Source organism: Notolepis coatsorum (assembly GCF_963971535.1).
Source record: "Notolepis coatsorum genome assembly, chromosome: 6".
Taxonomy (NCBI): Eukaryota; Metazoa; Chordata; class Actinopteri; order Aulopiformes; family Paralepididae; genus Notolepis; species Notolepis coatsorum.
Window position 1 is genome coordinate 76,055,009 of NC_140170.1, and position 19,458 is coordinate 76,074,466.

Sequence of the window (19,458 nt, forward strand, 5' to 3'; positions counted from 1 at the left end):
TTTGTTTTTGTCCATATTGGGACACCTGTTTGCCATGGAGTCACTCATGTTTTTAATCTTTTTCATTGAAATGTGACATTTTCTTATCGTAAGATAAGATCATATTGTGCAGCTCTAGTGTTGTTATCTAAATCTTTTTTTCTTACTCACCTGTGTTCAACATTCACCCCCCCAACATCTCCTCACCTCTCTCCCCCCCCTGAATGACATGTCGTGTGTCCCCCCCTCACCCCTTCTCGTCCGAGCAGCAAGGCCGCTGTATGCCAGCAGGGCTGTACGGCTACTACCCCCCCCAGGGGCCAGGGGGCCGCGGGCGCCTCTTCACCATCATCAACCACTACAACATGGCCAAGCAGACCATCACCCGATCCGTGTCGCCGTGGATGACCGTCATGTCCGAGGAGAAGGTCACCCAGCAGCAGGAGACTGAGACGGCCCAGAAGCTGGCCTAACACCCCCCCTTCCTCCTCTGAGCGCTGGAAGGTGGCATCACACCTGCTGTGGGGGGCAGAATATTAAGTAGATAATGTGTTTGCGCAATTCAAGCAAACCCCAAATCCTGTTTTTTTATTTGGGGGGATAGGAAGTTGACGGAAGGTGACAAGTCAAAACCGAGCTGGTGTTGTTTGAAGTACAGTGCTTACTTTGTCGATGTGTTTTGGCTTGATGGAAGTGTGTCCTTAGTTTTCCTGTAACGTCAAACGCAATTTTATGGCGGCCATTTTGTGTCCCGCCCTCTATTCTACTACATTTCGGTTGAATTAAATTGGGGACACAAACAACAGAAAATGGCGCGTGTGAAAACGAGCCATCGTAGCAGGAAAAAGGAAAAGTGAATCGATGTTAAAACGGTGAAGGCGGGAGTTATTGTTGGGCAGATTTCCGGTTTGATTGAATAGCATGCGGTTATTTATTAACATTTTGAAAAACCGCGGCGAACACGCGTAAAAAGCAGCCATACGGACACGAACACTGACGCGCAGACGGACACGCAATCACTGACATCGTCTTTGTACATAAACACACGTGTGATCTCATCTCAGCGCTCTGATCGTGAAGTGACTGTGAACCATCTCGCGTCTGCGTCACTCGTTTGAGCGCACATGCTCGCATGACTTGAGTAACAATCAGTTTGCATTCAAATCTCTCTTCTTTTTCGAAATAAGTCAAGTACCGTCAGTGCATGTAAGACCTAGCCCTTGAGATCCAGCAAGTGACTGTTTTTATTAAGAAGCGTTCGTACGACGTCCGCAGCATATTACGCCTTCGAGGCGACGCGTCAAGTTTTATTCTCATGATGTTGTGAAAAAACGAGATATGACCTTTGAGAACACATTTCGAAAACGGCAAAATGTGATTTTTAAATATTTTATTTTGTGTGTGTTTTGGCTTTCTCCATACAGCTTTCTGGCTTAATCCATACAGTGCTGTTGAGACTTTTTACTAATATTTGACACAGCGAGCCTTTCATCAGCTATATTGACAGTGTCTATGAATTCATTTGAACTCTTTGTGAACAATATATTTCACAACATTTACATTTGAATCACACTACTACACGTAAATGCACATTTTTCCACAGCGTAACCTTTGTTATGCTCCTTTATTGAATGTTTTTCGCATCGCTCGTGAAGATACTGTATTGTAAAAATGCGTTGGACTGACTTACGTAGTCGCCACTATAGATGGCTATAGGCGGCCATTACGGCGATACTAGACCTAAGTTGTAGTGCTCGTCTTGTTGCTTTCCTGTATCTGTCCTTTAACTTTTGGTTGTCACAAAAATAATGTACCTTTTTGAAACATTGTACGGAATACCATTGAAGTGCATTTGCTACGTTGATTAACACATGATTAAATGGAATTTGCTTCGACAAAAAATGTAAACTTGAAGAATGGAAAATAAAAGTGCCCACATTTCACATCAACTACAAAGTCGTGGAATCCTCAAATGAATGCAAACTCGTTTTCAACTGTGTCAAGATATATTCATCATCATCATTTATTTATTCGTACATGGAATTACCACAGTCCAACAGTACATATTAATATAATCCACCAAATTCCATGGCCGAAAGGAACAGGAAGAAAAATTCTTATATATACCTGCCCCTACACATACACCGGCGATAGCCTTGTTGCGTAAAACCAAACAGAATATACCCATTTTGCAAAAATGGAAACATCAACACAACTAAATTAAATCAACATAAATAAACCCATTAGATTCATTCATTTATACACACACACATGTATCTATACATTTATATAATGTATTCTATATTATACTTCTATATACTATATAATTTTATAATTTTTATTTTATTATAATATAACTAAATCATACTATTTATACTACACCATATTGGTATACAGTATTATACAATATTTTAATACATTATTATTCTATGTTACACTGCTATATACTATATTACTATACTCATACTAGCCTATACTGCAATGCTATGCTATCCTGTTATGCTAAACTGAAAGATATATAATTAAAACATTAATATAAATGTTGATCAATCATAAAGGTAACAATTACGATAAAAAAAACGATAAAAGGCATACCACAGGTCAGTAGAGAATAGACTTTGATAATTCCAGGAAGTTGGTGCACTAGAATAAAAGGCAGACATTCCAAGTTCAGACACGAGGGACCTTAGGCATAAGCCAGTCATTTGAACGGGTTAGATACGGTCCAAAATTCCAATCTAGCATGGTTGAATAGGGTGGTAGGCACTTTCCGACAAGGGCCATAGATAAACAAATACCAGTGATCATTATGCCTCTCTGCCAGATCATAGAGGAAACAGTGGTGAGTGTCATAACTAGCACCAGTAATAAATCAAATTGATAGGCTGAGCAGCATTTCTATAAATTACAATCAAACACTGATTAGGTAACTTCAAAAATGCTTTTTCTACTATAGGGAAGCTGGTTCTATTTATGCCCTACTGTTCTATTTATGCTCTATGGTTCTATTAAGAAGCCTATTTTGTGATGCAATTTACTGACCAGATCATCTACAGTATGGTATTTAAAGTACATAAACTTCTCATCAAGCCAGATACCAAGGTACTGAGGCTACGTTCACACTTAGTGCTGAATTCAGATTTATTGCTCAGATCAGAGGATGTTCACATTCTTTTTTTTATGTGGCCAATATCAGATTCCAGTGTGAACTGGTCACGCTCCTGAACTGAACCACCAATGAACGGTAACAAAGATGGATGTAAACATGGATGACAATGAAGTCACAATTTGTGGTTTAATTTATAGGTTGATGTGCAGCGGTGGCCAGCCAATTTGTGAGCAGATGATAATGATGGCGATGAGGTGAAAGAGAGCTATTTCTTCTTTCAAAATGCTTTCAAACATAGACCTCAAGTTTTGCTTGTACAGAAGCTTTCCATATTTGTATCCAGTGACTCTCACCAGCTGAGAATTGTGATGAATATCAATCTATAGTGACATAAAACTTGCATGAATTCCAATATGACTGAATTTGACTGAGGTTGCATTGCAAAAATCTGACCTGTATCCGATTTAAGACCACATTATGAACGTGGATTTGTGCTGTTCACACTGTTGTGAAAAAACCTAACATAAAAACTGATTTGGGCCACTTTTGCATGCAGTCTTAGCCTTACATCCAGCAGCTATCACAATGTTAGATTTGTTTCTAATGGAAAAATGCATACTATCATAATCAATATGTCTGGCTCTATGAAATAGCATGTACTTTGTTTTATCAGTATCAAGTACCGGTTTAAGATTAATAAGCACATCCTAAAGAGCATAAAAGGAGAGTTGCAGGTTTTCAATGGCTAGCTATACAGAATCAGCTAGAAAATACAGAATAGTGTTGTCAGCATAAAGGTGAACCTGACAAGAACAAGTCAGTGAAGATACAATATCATTAGTTTAAATAGTAAAAAGGACTGGGCCTAGAATTTAACCTTGCGGGACACCCTTTGATGTGGACAAGAATTCAGACTGGACACTTCCTGACTTCACACACTGACGTCTCTCAAACAAATAACTATCACAGGCCATTCCATCTAAACCAATATTACATAACCTTTGTAAGAGCAAAGGATGATCCACTGTATCAAATGCTTTGGACACAAAGAGAGCAGCACAGTGTTTCTTACTGTCCAAAGCGGATCTTAAGTAATGGCTGAAATAGTGCTGCGATTGGCTCTGAATTAAAACGGAGTGACTAGAGAGAAATGCGTTGGTCGTTAACCAGGGCTTTAGTTGGCAGGAACTTGGAAGTTGGGCCTATAATTATTTAATAAATTTCTATCTCCCAGACAGCTCATTCTCTCCCGCAAGTGAGGATCAAAGGGGGATTTGTACGAGCTACACAACATTCACTGACATGTAGGTTAATTCTAATGAACAGACTGGGAGAAGCGTAAATTGGGCTACATCAGACCTCCACAGCTTATCTTTTTCAACTCCGAAAAAGCTCATTCTCTGGATCAGAGACAGTGCCACAGACAGTTACTGCAGTAGCTTCCCTGTGATCTCCAGGTTATCCGGATATTGTAGAGTTGGCGTAAAATTGGATTAAGAGTCATAAGGCAATATTCTGTAACTTAGGAGCGAAAAGAATGAAGATGAAAAATCACAATTTCAGCAAGAGTATCGCTTGGTTTTTATTGGAATCTGAGTGCTATATCAGTACAGTTACACTTTGATTTGACACCAAATAACGTACTATTCTGCTGCTTGAAAAAACAGAAACACATTCTCAAGGTTTTCGCAGTCCAAGTCTGGTGTTATCAGTGATTGGTGGACACAGTCCATTCCAAAAAGATACGTCTGGTTATTCTCAACGCAGACCCTATTTCCCCCCTATAATCTTACATCATGCCGATCGATTCCATGGCCAGCTGGAGCGTGACTGAGAAAGAGGTGCTTTCCTCTCGTACATCTTCAGTAATCCTGGGTTACTGGAGGTTGGCTGAAGCTATTCTGGTTGCAGATCAAACAAGGCAACCGTGAGACAGTCAAAGAAGAGGCCAAATATGTCCTTTATGGAACTCTCATACACTGAAAGGACAGTATTTGTGTGTTTGGTAACGTTCTTTATCTGTCGCAGAGTTGTCCCATTGGATTGCATTACAACTGAAGTGCCCAGAATAAAAAAAACACACACTCGCTTGTGGCCCAGTTGACAAGACTTTGGTGGGAATCGATCAGTATGACGCCAGAGGATAGAAAAATAGGGTCCGTGTTGACAAAAAGCGGAATTAGCCTTTAAATAGATACTTAAGAGAGACTGCAAGGGTTACATGTCTGACAAACCAACGCAAGTGTACACAGTACCCTCTAGTGCATTGAAAGCCATAATGAACAGTTAAATTAAGTGATTACAAACAGAACAGTCTCTTTTCTTGAGCAAGCCAATATAAGGACATCTGCTAATTGAGCCATTAGCATTTATTAGAGTAGTGTTCGTCTACACGGTACAACCGAACAGAGGACTTGCATATTAAGCCAAACGCATGATTCACTGCACAGGAAGTGCAAAAACGGTTGACTTGTGCTAGTGATTGACTCTAAACGGTTAGCATTGTGATAGAAGGAACACAGCATCTTCATCATGAGGATCACCCTCATGTTCTACTTCATCCACTCCTATCCAGCGTGACAACCGGTACGTTTAAAACATGTTTTTAAGTGTTTGTGTTACTTCAATGGGATAAGGCCTGGTCCAGAGTCACTTGTGGTGTGTATATATAGAGTCTAAGCGGGGTCGGGGGGGTTAGCTGTCGTACCAGTCCAGGAAGAGAAGAGAGAAGGAGCACATGACCAGGAAGAAGAGGATCCACACACGGAAGCCTGCGTTGTTTTTTATGGCCTTGAGACGGAGAGAGAGGAACGCAATTAAGAAAAAAGCCAAAACGGACTATTTGAAGATAATAATCTGTGGATTTCTTTTTTCACATGAATATATTGTTGTCAAAATAGTTTTGACAGCTTGGTGTATTTACCAGGGTGATCAATGACCTATATATATATATTTATAATATGAGACAAACTTAAGACTACATTTCAGACCCATTGCTTCCTGTCAAAGAGGATGTTATCTCTCCTTGTCAATGTTCATCCAAGTAAGGAAACAAGATGACGTTGATGATTGAAAAAAGGAAACAGCTAATAGATAGAGCAATGAGGTATGCTATTGTTAAGTTTTAAAACAGCTAAATTCTTTCAAAAAATCTCTACTCAGCACTGGTGTAATTACTCAAATAATCATGATCATGATTTTTGCCATAATCGAGCAGCCCTAATGACGGTCCATAGAGAAAACTGAATATGGTGTTTTTATTTAGATTTTCATATCCAGATTATCAATAAAACCATATACTTAAATAAGATAAGATAAGATATTCCTTTATTGATCCCCTTGGGGACATTCGGGCATCATAGCAGCATGGGGGAGGGGGGAGGGGAGGTGCATGTGGGCATAAATATAGGCAATACAATTATAATAAAAATAAACATTGTAAACAATATAATGAACTCTGAATATAAGAATATGAGAAAATAAACTGTGTAATCAATGGTGCAGATGAGGGTCTGTATGCCCTATCAGTTATATTATACATTACAATAAATAAGGGCAATAAAGAATTTGAATCTGAATAAAGGTACATGTACTACCGACCCATCAAAATGACAACATTAATATTCAAAGTCTACACGTTGCTGCCTCTGGACAGAATCTGTTGTATATGAATCTCGGGTAAGTAAAATGTCTAGCAAAGGACAGTATATATCAATTACAAAGTCCCTGTAGTGAGACAGCGAGCTCCGAGTGAGGGAAGTGGTTACCTCTCGTATGTCTTCATTGCCTTCCTTGACGTTCTCTGTAGCGCCAACGACCAGCTGGTGAATACTATCTATCTCCGTTTCCTGTCAGAGGAGGAGATGGAAAAAAATAAAAAAGGTTAACAGTCATACGACTTCAAGGCCAAATCTGTGATTGAATGAATCACTGCATTTATATAACACGTTCACAGCACTTTACAATGTACCGCGGAAATGGCCTCCACCACCATGTGTAGCACAAAACTTAGTGGGCTCAATGGCTGCCATACACTGACATGAGGCACATAACACACATACATACTGTATATTTCAGAGTTTTTCAGTTCAGAGTTTTTATTTGCCACATGGAATAATACAATCATAGTTTCTTCATTAAAAAATCATAAATAGCCATTCCATGGACAAAAGGAGCAGGAAGAAGAATAAATCTTATAATTACCTGCCCCTTATTCCTAAACTAACATGTATTTTCTTAATGGTCGGCGTATAACCTTATTTACACAAATAATCATTTATACCATTATAAAAGAAACACAATCCACAGTTAAACAAGAAAAATTTAAATAATAATAATAATGATAAAGAATAAAAAAGAAAAGAAAGAGAAGAGAAAAAAAAAAGATCTCACTATTCAGATCACATTTTGATTTTCATACTGACTAAATATTTTTTTTTTATAAATTTTTTTGAATTGATAAACACTGTTACATCCCTTAAGCTCGCTATGGAGAGAATTCCATAACTTTACACCAATAACTGAAGGACACATCTGTTTAAGTGTGGTACGTGCAAACTGATGTTTAAAATTGTATTTTCTCCTACTAAACTCACTTTCTAAATGAAAAAGATTTTGTAGTTTTTCTGGCAGTGTATTATTTCTTGCCCTAAACATAATTAACATTGTTTGAAACTTAACCATGTCTTCAAGTTTAATTATTCTAGATTTAATAAATAATATATTTGTGTTCTCGATAACTTTATGTGTGATTCGTACAGCCCTCTTCTGTAGTATATATAATGGTTTTATATTTGTCCCATAAGTATTCCCCCATACTTCAACACAATAACTGATATAAGGTGAGATGAGTGATATACCGTATATATATATTTATTCTTACCGTATATATATATATATATCTATCCACATCTGTCTGTACATACCTGCATATAATCCTTTTTACATATCTGAAGTGTAGATACTATATCTATCTATATCTGTACATATCCCTTACCTACTCTCACTAGTGATGCTGCCGGCCAGTATGACTTACTACCATAGTGTCTTTATACCTGTATCACTGTACATATCAATACTACAACTCTGTACATCTGATTAGCATGATACATGGTAGTACTCATTTATATATTTTATACCCAGTTTAAATCACCTGTGCATTGTATATTACTATTGCACTTCGCAGTTACATTTGCACATTTGACAATACATTTTAATCTAATCTAATCTAATCCATGGTGTTCCTTACACTAACTCTGGCTAGTTAGCCACAAGCTAATGCAAATTCAATGGGGTCAAGCTACTGTCTGTACAAGCTGACTGAAGCTCACTGTTATTTACTCCACAGTGCACACAAAGTAGATTTCAGTGAGCTTCAGTCAGCTTGTAGAGACAGGAACTTGACCCCATTGCCTTTGCATTAATTTGTGACTAACTAGCTGGAGCTACTATAAAGAGCAGCATGGACCGTGCTTAGAAAGGATTCTGCCAATTAACAGGACGGCACTCGCAACCGTTTGGCGTCTCTGTCGCCGTTAACAGGGACATTGTTACTGCCAAGTTACTGACAGAGTCCTCCCTGCTGGACATCAACACCACTTTCAGACAGCGGCCTGACTGGGGCTCAAACCCACAACCTTCTGATCATGAGCCTGGAGCCGTACCCATGTAGCTACGCTGCCGGATTGCAGTTTTAATGATTTGATCTTACAATATTTTACTCTGTAAGTTAAGTCTTGGCTCGTCCCAACAGTTTCCTTTGTGGATTCCAGACCAACAGGACATAAGGGACTTACTTGTTGAAGAACCTTCTCGGCGAAGATCTCCTGCAGTCGAGAGATCTCTACAACCTTTCCTTCAATTTGCCTGAAGGACAGAGACAGAGAGACAGGGTATCATGACAGATGGAGCCACTAAAGACTGGGCACAAAAGGAGGCCAGTGGGATCAAAGTGTGCATGCTTTACAATTTTGTGCCTCACATTCACCCATTCACTCACACATTCACACACCGACGGCGGAGGCAACCATGCAAGGTGCCAACCTGCTCACCGGGAGCAGTTAGGGGTTAAGTGTCTTGCTCAAGGACACTTCGACAAGCTGCCCCGGGAGGAGCGGGAATCAAACCGGGAACCTTCCGATTACCAGATGACCGCTCTACCTTCTGAGCCACTGTCGCCTTGTTGTATTATGCAGAAAATCTTTACTGAAGTATAGAGTAGGTTCACATAACTTAAATGTCTTACAAAGCATGTCACATATTCCTTGTGTTATACCGTATACATAAATTATTTTAATATTAAAATAAAAACAGCCATAAGTTATTGAACTTCACTTTATGATTTGATCAAGACTGTCATATATATAATATATATATAGTATAATGAAGTACTTCAGTAACATTTATTTTATAACAACAAGAAACACTTGCTTTGAATCATGAAATATGAAATCCCAAATTGTGTCAGAGTGGTTACGTCAATTAGACTACATGTGATTATACTAAAGTAATAACTGTAACAGTCGAGGTACACAGTCCTAACGTTGGATCGTGTTGGTGGTGAGAGCTATCAGCTATCAGGGAACATTACTGTGACTGTCGTGCTGCAGGGAACGTTACTGTGACAGTCTTGCTGCAGGGAACGTTACTGTGACTGTCGTGCTGCAGGGAACGTTACTGTGACCGTCATCTTGCAGGGAACGTTACTGTGACAGTCGTGCTGCAGGGAACGTTACTGTGAGAGTCTTGCTGCAGGGAACGTTACTGTGACTGTCGTGTTGCAGGGAACGTTACTGTGACAGTCGTGCTGCAGGGAACATTACTGTGACTGTCGTGTTGCAGGGAACGTTACTGTGACTGTCGTGCTGCAGGGAACGTTACTGTGACAGTCGTGCTGCAGGGAACGTTACTGTGACTGTCGTGTTGCAGGGAACGTTAGTGTGACAGTCGTGCTGCAGGGAACGTTACTGTGACTGTCGTGCTGCAGGGAACGTTACAGTGACTGTCGTGCTGCAGGGAACGTTACTGTGACTGTCGTGCTGCAGGGAACGTTACTGTGACAGTCGTGCTGCAGGGAACGTTACTGTGACCGTCGTGCTGCAGGGAACATTACTGTGACTGTCTTGCTGCAGGGAACGTTACTGTGACAGTCGTGCTGCAGGGAACGTTACTGTGACTGTTGTGTTGCAGGGAACGTTACTGTGACTGTCGTGCTGCAGGGAACGTTACTGTGACTGTCTTGCTGCAGGGAACGTTACTGTGACAGTCGTGCTGCAGGGAACGTTACTGCGACAGTCGTGCTGCAGGGAACGTTACTGTGACTGTCTTGCTGCAGGGAACGTTACTGTGACTGTCGTGCTGCAGGGAACGTTACTGTGACTGTCGTGCTGCAGGGAACGTTACTGTGACTGTCTTGCTGCAGGGAACGTTACTGTGACAGTCGTGCTGCAGGGAACGTTACTGTGACTGTCGTGCTGCAGGAAACTCACCGCACTTCATCCACCAGGCTGTTCATCTCACTGACCAGCCTCTGGTTCTCCTGCTCAAACTACACACAAAGCAAACGATACCTGTTCACACTTTTACATCAACACACACTTTGTAATGCATTCATACCTAGGACTGGGTATCAAAATTCGATACTGTTATGGTATCGATCAAATTGCTTCAAAAAATACTGTGGTATGGGAAATGGGTATCTCAGCAGCTATCAGTATCGAATAGCAGGTATCAGTATTGGCTAAATTATTTTTCAGCAATACCCAGCCCTATTCATAACCACTGAAGAAGATGGCCTTGATTAAACAAATACTCATCGCTGATGCAAGTCTTTCAGTTAAAAACAGCTATTAGACACGAGGTCCTTGTGTGACTTTGTGTAGTTTGAATAGAAAAGATTGGTGAATGCCCCTTTTATTTTTTTTATTTTGTTAGTGTTGTTTTTGTTTGTTCTGTAAAATGAAAACTAAAAAGAAAAACAGCTATTAGGAGAAGGATGTGTCTTTTGAAATTCTCGCTTACATAAAGCAAGCCAACACGTTGAGTGACTCAGTATACATTAATGTACCAGTAAGTGGATATGAAACTCTGGCATGTCATACAAGTCCTCATCATTATGACATCATCAAATATACATTTTTAAGGGCGGCTGATTGGCGCAGTGGGCAAGGCGCTCGCCACTAACGCAGGAGACGCTGGGTTCGAGCCCAGCTCTCGGCTTTGCTACCGGCTGGGTGGGAAAGCCGGTGGGTGGGGATTGGACGTTGTGGACAGCGACTCCTACAGGTCGGTTTGGTGACGCCGGTGCAGCGGAAGCAGGAAGTAGCGGGGGCAGCGTGAGCCTCCCACGCGTTACTCCTCACCACTGAGAGTTCGAGCTGCTGCGGTGAAAAGATGCGACAGGCTGCCTCCTCGTGTACCGGAGGGGACACGTGATGTAAGGCCTCTGTCCTCACTGCAGCCGACCAGTGGGAGGCATAGTCTGGCAACGCTCAAGACGGGGGTGGGAAGAATTGGATAATATGAAATTGGGATGGGAGAAAAATAGAAAATGGGGAGAAAAAGTTGACAAAAAAAATTATATACCGGTATACATTTTTACAAAAGAAGCCACCAGCTGCCGTTTGCACATCAGGTGATAATAATAATAATACATTTTATTTGTAACGCACCCTACCTTCCTGAGAATCTCAGAGTGCTACATAGTTAAAAAGAATAAAATAAAAATAGATATATATTAAAAAAAAAAAAAAAAACACATAGCAGAACAACATATGAAGACATAAAAACGAATAAAAGGCCTTTCTAAAAAGGTAGGTCTCGAGTCCACGTTTAAAAGTGTCAACAGTTTGTGGTGCTCTCAGGTGGTTGGGGAGAGCATTCCACAGTCTGGGTGCGGCAGAGCAGAAGGCTCGATCGCTCATTGTGTGCAGCTTAGTCCTGGGGGCTTTGATGAGGTAGGCTGTTCCGGAGCGGAGGGAGCGTGAGGAGGACTGGGGGGTGAGGAGTTCCTTGAGGTAGGCAGGGGCACCACCGTGTACGCACTGGTGAGTGAGGAGGGAGACCTTGTACTCGATCCTGTGTTCCACGGGGAGCCAGTGAAGTGATCTGAGGGTGGGGGTGATGTGGTCATGTTTGCGCACCCTCATCTTTGTAACAAGACATTTGTAAGTCTTTGTAACAAGACATTTCCTGGTGGGGGACCCCCAGACCCCCTGCTTAAAAAGTGGCCTGACTGGGGCTATATTTTGCACTATATTTCCTGGCCTGAATGATTTCCCCAGTCCGGCCCTGGTTAAAAGCCTCCAATGCTTATTAGTGTGTGTGCGTTTGAACGTGTGCATGTTTCAACCATACATTTCCATTTATAAAAAATAAAAATAAAATAATTTTTTTTTAAATGTTTTTACCTCCTATAATAGTGGGGGTCGTGGCTCTCTGACACCGTTATTTGGGGGTCGCGGCCTGAAAAGTTTGGGAACCCCTGATCTAGCCTCACGTTACCAGTGGGGATCTGTCTGAGCTCGAACAGGGAAAATACCGCCCCCTATCGTCTCTCCGGATGGTACTGCACCCCATTGGATTGGATTGAATGAAACGCATGGAGAAAAAAAAGTCCTGCTTCCACATTTTACTTGTCAGACAAGTAACCGGAGATGATCCAAGTCATTGCCCACCACAAGAACAGCGGAGAATATGTGTTTCCAGTACCCAGCGTTGGATCAATAAACACGATCGATATTTGGAATGGCGATCAGGAATTGGAATCATCTTTTTGGAGAACATGTGATCTGAGGTAAGGAATACATTTTACCAGTCTTGGGATAATCAGAGCTATTTTCACCTATATATCAGCGTGTGCCATATGTGTGTATGTGTGTGTGCGATCAGGAAAAAAGATAATCGATCTTTCAGCCCGCTTCTATAGCGTGCATAAGTACACATATACTATCGATAATCCAGCGTTTATTTGAAAACTATTCAAAATAGGCCGAAAAATGACAACGTATTTTGTGTATTCCAGTGTATTCCAGTAAAGGGCATTTATCACAGAATGTTAATTCTTTTCTGAAACTTTAAAAAAACGAGCGTTTTTCAAAATGGTATAAAACGGAAATGAGACGGTCAGGTGGCTTAGCGGAGATTGCGCTCGTCACCAATGCAAGAGGCTGCGGTCTCGACTCCCGGAGTCAGCATTGCTTGAGGCTTGGGCTGATCGTCATACTAACCCGTTTGGCTGGATTAGGGGGAGGGCAAGTCATGGGTGGGAATCTGGCGTTGTGGACAGCGACGCCTACAGGTCAGGTCTGGGCGCTTGCTCAGCGGAGGCAAGACTTGATGAAGGCAGCGTGACCTTCACCAATGAGAGTCCTCGCTGCCAGGTGAAAAAAGAGTCACTGGCTGTTGCCGCGCGTGTCGGAGGAAGCGTGCGGATGACTTCAGGATTCCCTTGCACCGACCAGTAGGAGAACATGCGCACAACAACCAGGTAGGGGAGGGGGGGAATTGGCACAACGACTAAATTGGGACGGGGAGAAAACAGAGAAAAATCTTGAGAAAGAGAGGAGTAAAAAAAATAAAATAAAAAAACGGAAATCGTTTCGACAATGTTGACTGCAAACAAGTCATTGATAAGCGACGGCCATATTAGACACACAGCCATAATTTAAGATATAGTTTATGCGTTCGCAAATATGTGAGCTCTGTCATTGAATAGAGTGGTGGCACGCAACAGGGTTCCTAGGCACCGCATGGCTGGCACGGAAAGTGTTAATGTTGTTATTTATAGAGAACTATAAGCTACTCTGTCCACAACTCTTTCATTACACAGGAGTAAGGAAAAAGGTTCTTCAGACACGTCCCCTTATGAGAGCCATCTAGAATGAACAAATATGTGTTCCTTATGCTTTCAGCAAATACATTGAATTGCTGATCCAAAAAATTATCCGATCTGTGACTCAAAACCTTGATATATTTCAGATAGATGTTGTGACGATTTGTGCTCTTGCAATTTAAAGGAACACGCCAACATTTGGGAAGTTATCTTACAGTCTTCTCCAGAGAGAGACAAGAAGATAGATACCAGTTTCCTCTCTGTGCGTTCAGTAGAAAGCTATCTGGCTGCACAATGAATGGAAGCGGACAGTGCCGGTTAACCTAGGCATTAATTAACACCTCTCTCGAAGGCTAACCGGCACTGTCCGCTTCCATTCATTGTGCTAAGCTAGGCTAATTAGCAACCAGATGGCTTTCTACTGAACGCACAGAGAGGAAACTAGTATCCATCTTCTTGTCTCGACGATAAGCAAATTTCCCAAAATGTTGGCGTGTTCCTTTAACACATTGTCCGCCATGCATTGTACCCATCCTTGGGCCCAGTCTGCTAGTGTTGTAACACTATGGAGATGTTTACCTTCTTTGCAGGGCTATAACTTTTTAAATATTATAGCTATATCGACATTACTATGGCCCATTCAACATCGGGTATCTATCGTTCCGGATGTGGGAACGTTATATTTTTTCATTCATACATTGTCGTGTTAATACCGTCGTGAATATAAGTATGTTTTTAAGGTTTTCTGCAGTAATTCCTAAAACGCGAGTTATAGGCCCTGACGCATATGATAGATTATCGATTGGCGTTTCTTTCCTATACACGCTATATTAAAAAATTCAAATGTATATGATCGGTATACATTATGCTTCATCATGCGTGAAGGAAAGGGGGGGGTCGTTTATAATTCCTTGATCGTCAGTAGCGTCTTTTTTTTTTTTTTTTTTTTTACTATGGGTTGATACGTTGATCAGATGGATTGCCGTGAAATGAATAAACAATCGGGCTGAAAATAACGCTAGATTCCTCTTACCGCTCGCCGATGAGACTGGAGGAAAAATATTCCAATTATTTGACGTCGATCTGCTAGATCCATTTCCCGTTTGTATGATGCAATAAACGCCGAAATCATATTGATTATTGCGCTTTGAAAGCGATCCCAATGCACTAAAGTGTGTATCTAGATCCACGCTACAAGATATTACTGCCGGAGGATTCTCCCAGATGCACCGAGCGCCACTTCCGGTTTGGCTTGGAGTGTAACTCGCCCGACATCCACCAGGCGGCGGTATTGAGGCGTTGCAACAGCGGAGGGAGGCTGGATGAATTATGAATGCCATGGTGAAAAAATTAAATATTGATCCCAAAAACGAGTTAACTCGTTTCTGGCGCACAACGCATGGCGGGCAATAATGAGTAGGGTTGGGCATCGTTTGGATTTGAACGATTCCGCTTCCGATTCAGATTCTCCATTTCGATTCCTGTTCTAAATTATTCTCGATTCCAATTCTTTGAGGTGCAGGTCAAAACAGGTCACAGCTTATTTCGCAGGAGATTTTTATTTTTTGAAAAATCTTAAATTTTTTTCATACTATTCACATCGTCAGTTGACTTGATACAGTTTAATTTGGTTGCTGTACCGTAACTAGTGTATTAATTAACAAAGAATCGAAATGAAGAATCGAAATGCAAATATGTTACTTCTGGTTCCAGAACCGGAAGTTAGGAACCGGTTCCTATGAGAACCGGTTCTTGGTGCCCAACGCTAATAACGAGTATACTCGTTTTTGGCGCACAATGAGTTAAGCATCCAGACTATTTTTCTTTGCAATCAAATGGTTAGACTGTGACATTTGCTGGATATGAAGAGCGCGGTGGTTCCGTACCATCTGGATCTCCTCAGCAGACAGCTCGTCCTCCGCCCGGCTCTCCTCCCATGGGTTGACGCTGTTGTCCAGGACTTCAGACACATTCCTCTCTAAAAGGGTACAAGTGTCAATCTACGGTTACACATGGTGTTTCATTGCCTTTTTATTTTTTTTTATAGATTTTTATTAATCAATTCTCACAAGTTAGATTTAGCTCAACTGGTAATCAGGTGAACCCGCAAAACATTTTGTTATTCACCCAATGTTCGCGGGTCTGATCGACCAACAACATTATTGGGATTTTAAAACAATAAAGCCATAACAATGTAAAGATACTTAACAGATGTTCACTTTATCTCAATTACAAACAATCTAGACAGGTTAATATTTGCCATTAACCTATGCTGGATCAAATGCATCAATAAAGTGCATTTTCTGTGATAAAATGTATGAAAAAGAAGCCATAATAATCAAGATATGAATGAAACAAGGTGGAGGCAGACAGTGAAGCTACACAGTGAACCTTTTTGTTAAATATTTATCATATTTACTTGTTTTCACTTAAAATGCCCATATTTTCAGGTCCAGGGGATGTGAAATATGTTCTTTTACACGTTCTTCACAGAAAACGAGCCAAACCCAATGAGTCTCAGGTAAAATAAATGATCTTTTAGTAAACATTGAAAACGGTTCCCACAGACCCGAACACCACACAAGGGTTAAACAGACCTCCAGATCTCCAATAGGTTGGGCTTGTATTATGAGTGGAATTCTACATAGTCTGAATTGCAATCCATTCACAGTGCATAAATGAAAGTGCATTTATTATGGAACAAATTTGCAGAGTGACAACAAACATGTCTTTTCAATGTGTCTCGTTTAGTTCTGCGGGAATGTCTGCGTTCATAAGCCAGTTTGTACCAGTAAGTGTAGTTTGTAAATCTGTGTCTTTTACATGTTTTTTTACAGATTTACAAACTACACTTACTGGTACAAACTGGCTTATGAACGCAGACATTACTGCAGAACTGAACGAGACACATTGAAAAACATTGCAGCAGGGACTGAGAACAGCTGGACGTCTCAGAGGACTCCTGGACCTACCGGCATTCTCCTCCTTCGTGGCCTTCTCCTCACTGGGCTCCACCTGGGGGGTCCGGTCCACCTTCCCATGATGCTCCGGCTCCAGCCTCGACCTGACGCCATGTTGACAGCCAAGAGCGTGTGGACGGTGTGGACAACGAAAACTCATTTGGCATCCGACCAGAGTGCAAATGTAACAGTAAAGTGCGATAGTAATATACAATGTACAGGTGATTAAACTGGGTGTAAAATATATAAATCAGTACTACTGAGTAATAGTGCTAATCAGATGTATGTACAGAGTTGTAGTATCAATATGCACAGAGTTGTAGTATCAGTAATACAGACACTATGGTAGTAGCATAACTACTAAGAGCAGGTAAGGAATATGTACAGATCAGATATATTATCTACAGATATGTAAAAAGGAATATATGTAGGTATGTACAGACAGATGTGGATAGATGTATATATACAGTAAGAATAAATATATGTATACAGTATATACAGCATTATTGTACATGCTATCATACAGAGTTAAATTGGTTATATGCAGGTGTATAAGTAGGTATATAGAAGGATTATATGCAGGTATATTCAGACAGATATGTTTGTTGTCATTGTTTCCTCCAACATTCCCAGGACTCAAATCCTCTCATAATTGTAATCATCACACAGTGGCGTTGTGTCAGAGAAGAGTAGAGATAAGGTGATGTGATGTGGACTCGTGGAGGCACTATTAGTCAGGAAGGCAAATATAATCCTTAGCAGAATAATCCGTTGTTTGGTTCTTAGTTGACAAAGAGCTTTCTCCCGACCCCCCCCCCCCCCACACAGCCGAGGGCATCAAACGCCGTTTTCCGGTCAGACCATCAGTCACTCAAGTCATCAAGGCTTCACAAGATGACCTCTAGAGGGCGTATTATTGACATATCTAGACTTGTGCTTTGTACAATCAATGACGATAAAGTTGAAGTGAATTGAAATCCATGGAATTGAACACAGGTGCCACGGGCTTTACAGGATCTGTGCTCGTTATCTGGCGAGTGTGTAATTTATTATGTCCGCTGAATTAAGTTTTCTTCCTGGAAAATGATTAAGCACGACTCACAGTATCACGGCATCACAATAGCATTTACAATGATGCTTTAGTCTTCTTTAGTAAGCACTAGATTTCACAAGATCCTTTCGCCTGAGCGCATTCATTTGCAGAAGGGCAATTATGTAGGAGACACAATTATACATTTTTTTTTTTTTTTATTATCTTTTTCCCCTCTCCTTTTTCCGATTTTTCTCCCATCCCACTGTTAGTCGTTATGCCAATTCCCAACCCCCTTCCTGGTTGTTGCGCACTCCCCCCTACTGTTGGTCCGGGAGGCCGGAGATTTTCACATGCTTTCCTCCGACGCATGTGCAGCCAGCCGGCAGCCAGCCTGGCAGCGCAGATTCTCACCGGGAGAGTGTAACGTGTGGAAGGTCACACTACCTCCCTCCAGATCCTACCCTCGCTGTACAGGTGCCCCGACCGAACTGTAGGGGTCGCTGTCCACAACGCCCAGGACCCACCCATCAGCTTTCCCACCCCTAACACTGCCAATTGTGTTAGTGTGAACGACCAGCCAAGCTGATAGCAACGCCGAGAGCTGGATTCGAACCCAGCGTCTCCAGCATTGATGGCGAGGCGCCTTGCCCACTACACCACCTAGCCTCATACCGTTTTGTTGATAGAAATAAACTATTTAATTAGTTGACTAAAAATGTGTTGAGTGAGGTCGGCCCTTGTTAGTTACGATACTCAATATGATGAAGTGGATCAGTAATGGAGGTTATACTACGAGCTGGGTTGGTCTATTCATTCTGAACAGAACATGAAAAAGGCATGAGCAGATGCCATCGTCAGCCAATGGGAACACTCACAGCCTCTTCTTGTCCACCACTCGCTTGACTCGTATAGCCCTCTGCTCAGAGTACAGCTTGCACACTCCTTAGAAACAAACAACAAACAACACATTCAGATTATTTCATTGCCACATATTTTCAAAATGTACATACAGGTGATATTAGTACTACTGAGTAATAGCACTAATCAGTTGTATGTACAGAGTTGTAGTATCAATATGTACAGAGTTGTAATATCAATATGTACAGTGATACAGGTGTAAAGACACTATGGCAGTAAGTCATACTGGCCAGCAGCGTAACTAGTAAAAGTAGGTAAGGGATATGTACAGATATAGATATTATCTACAGATATGTAAAAAGGAAAATATGTAGGTATGTACAGACAGATGTGGACATTGTCACAGCTTCTCTTAAATGTACATACATTGAGAAAAACGTGAGATGCTTGTTTTCCCCACCTCCTCAACCGTAGTAGATTTGTAAACAACGATCTCTACAATACAGGCATATGTATTTTACAGCAGATACATTTGTTTTTAATTCTACAGTGTAAATAGCAGCAGTTTGTGCGTGTGATAAGTGTGCTTGTGTGGTGTGTAAGTCACTGAAGGTGCTTCTGTGTGTACGCTCATGTGATCATTCAGGGTCTATCCGTCAGTAGTCTGTTTGTAGTAGCTGTTCAGTGT

At 41.2% G+C, this 19,458-nt stretch overlaps 1 protein-coding gene across 1 annotated transcript in view; it reads right to left on the bottom strand.

Annotated features, from left to right (window-relative positions):
• Positions 1-4,639: 4,639 nt before the first annotated feature.
• stx18 (syntaxin 18) overlaps positions 4,640-19,458 on the bottom strand; it is a 54,125-nt gene continuing 39,306 nt past the window's right edge. The window contains exons 5-11 of the mRNA XM_084316292.1: positions 18,788-18,854; positions 16,892-16,983; positions 15,806-15,897; positions 10,576-10,634; positions 8,884-8,953; positions 6,856-6,936; positions 4,640-5,878 (exon numbers count right to left, since the gene is read on the bottom strand). Of these exons, the coding sequence (XP_084172418.1) occupies positions 5,783-5,878; positions 6,856-6,936; positions 8,884-8,953; positions 10,576-10,634; positions 15,806-15,897; positions 16,892-16,983; positions 18,788-18,854 (557 nt within the window). The 3' untranslated portion in view covers positions 4,640-5,782. The remainder of the gene's footprint in view (positions 5,879-6,855; positions 6,937-8,883; positions 8,954-10,575; positions 10,635-15,805; positions 15,898-16,891; positions 16,984-18,787; positions 18,855-19,458) is intronic.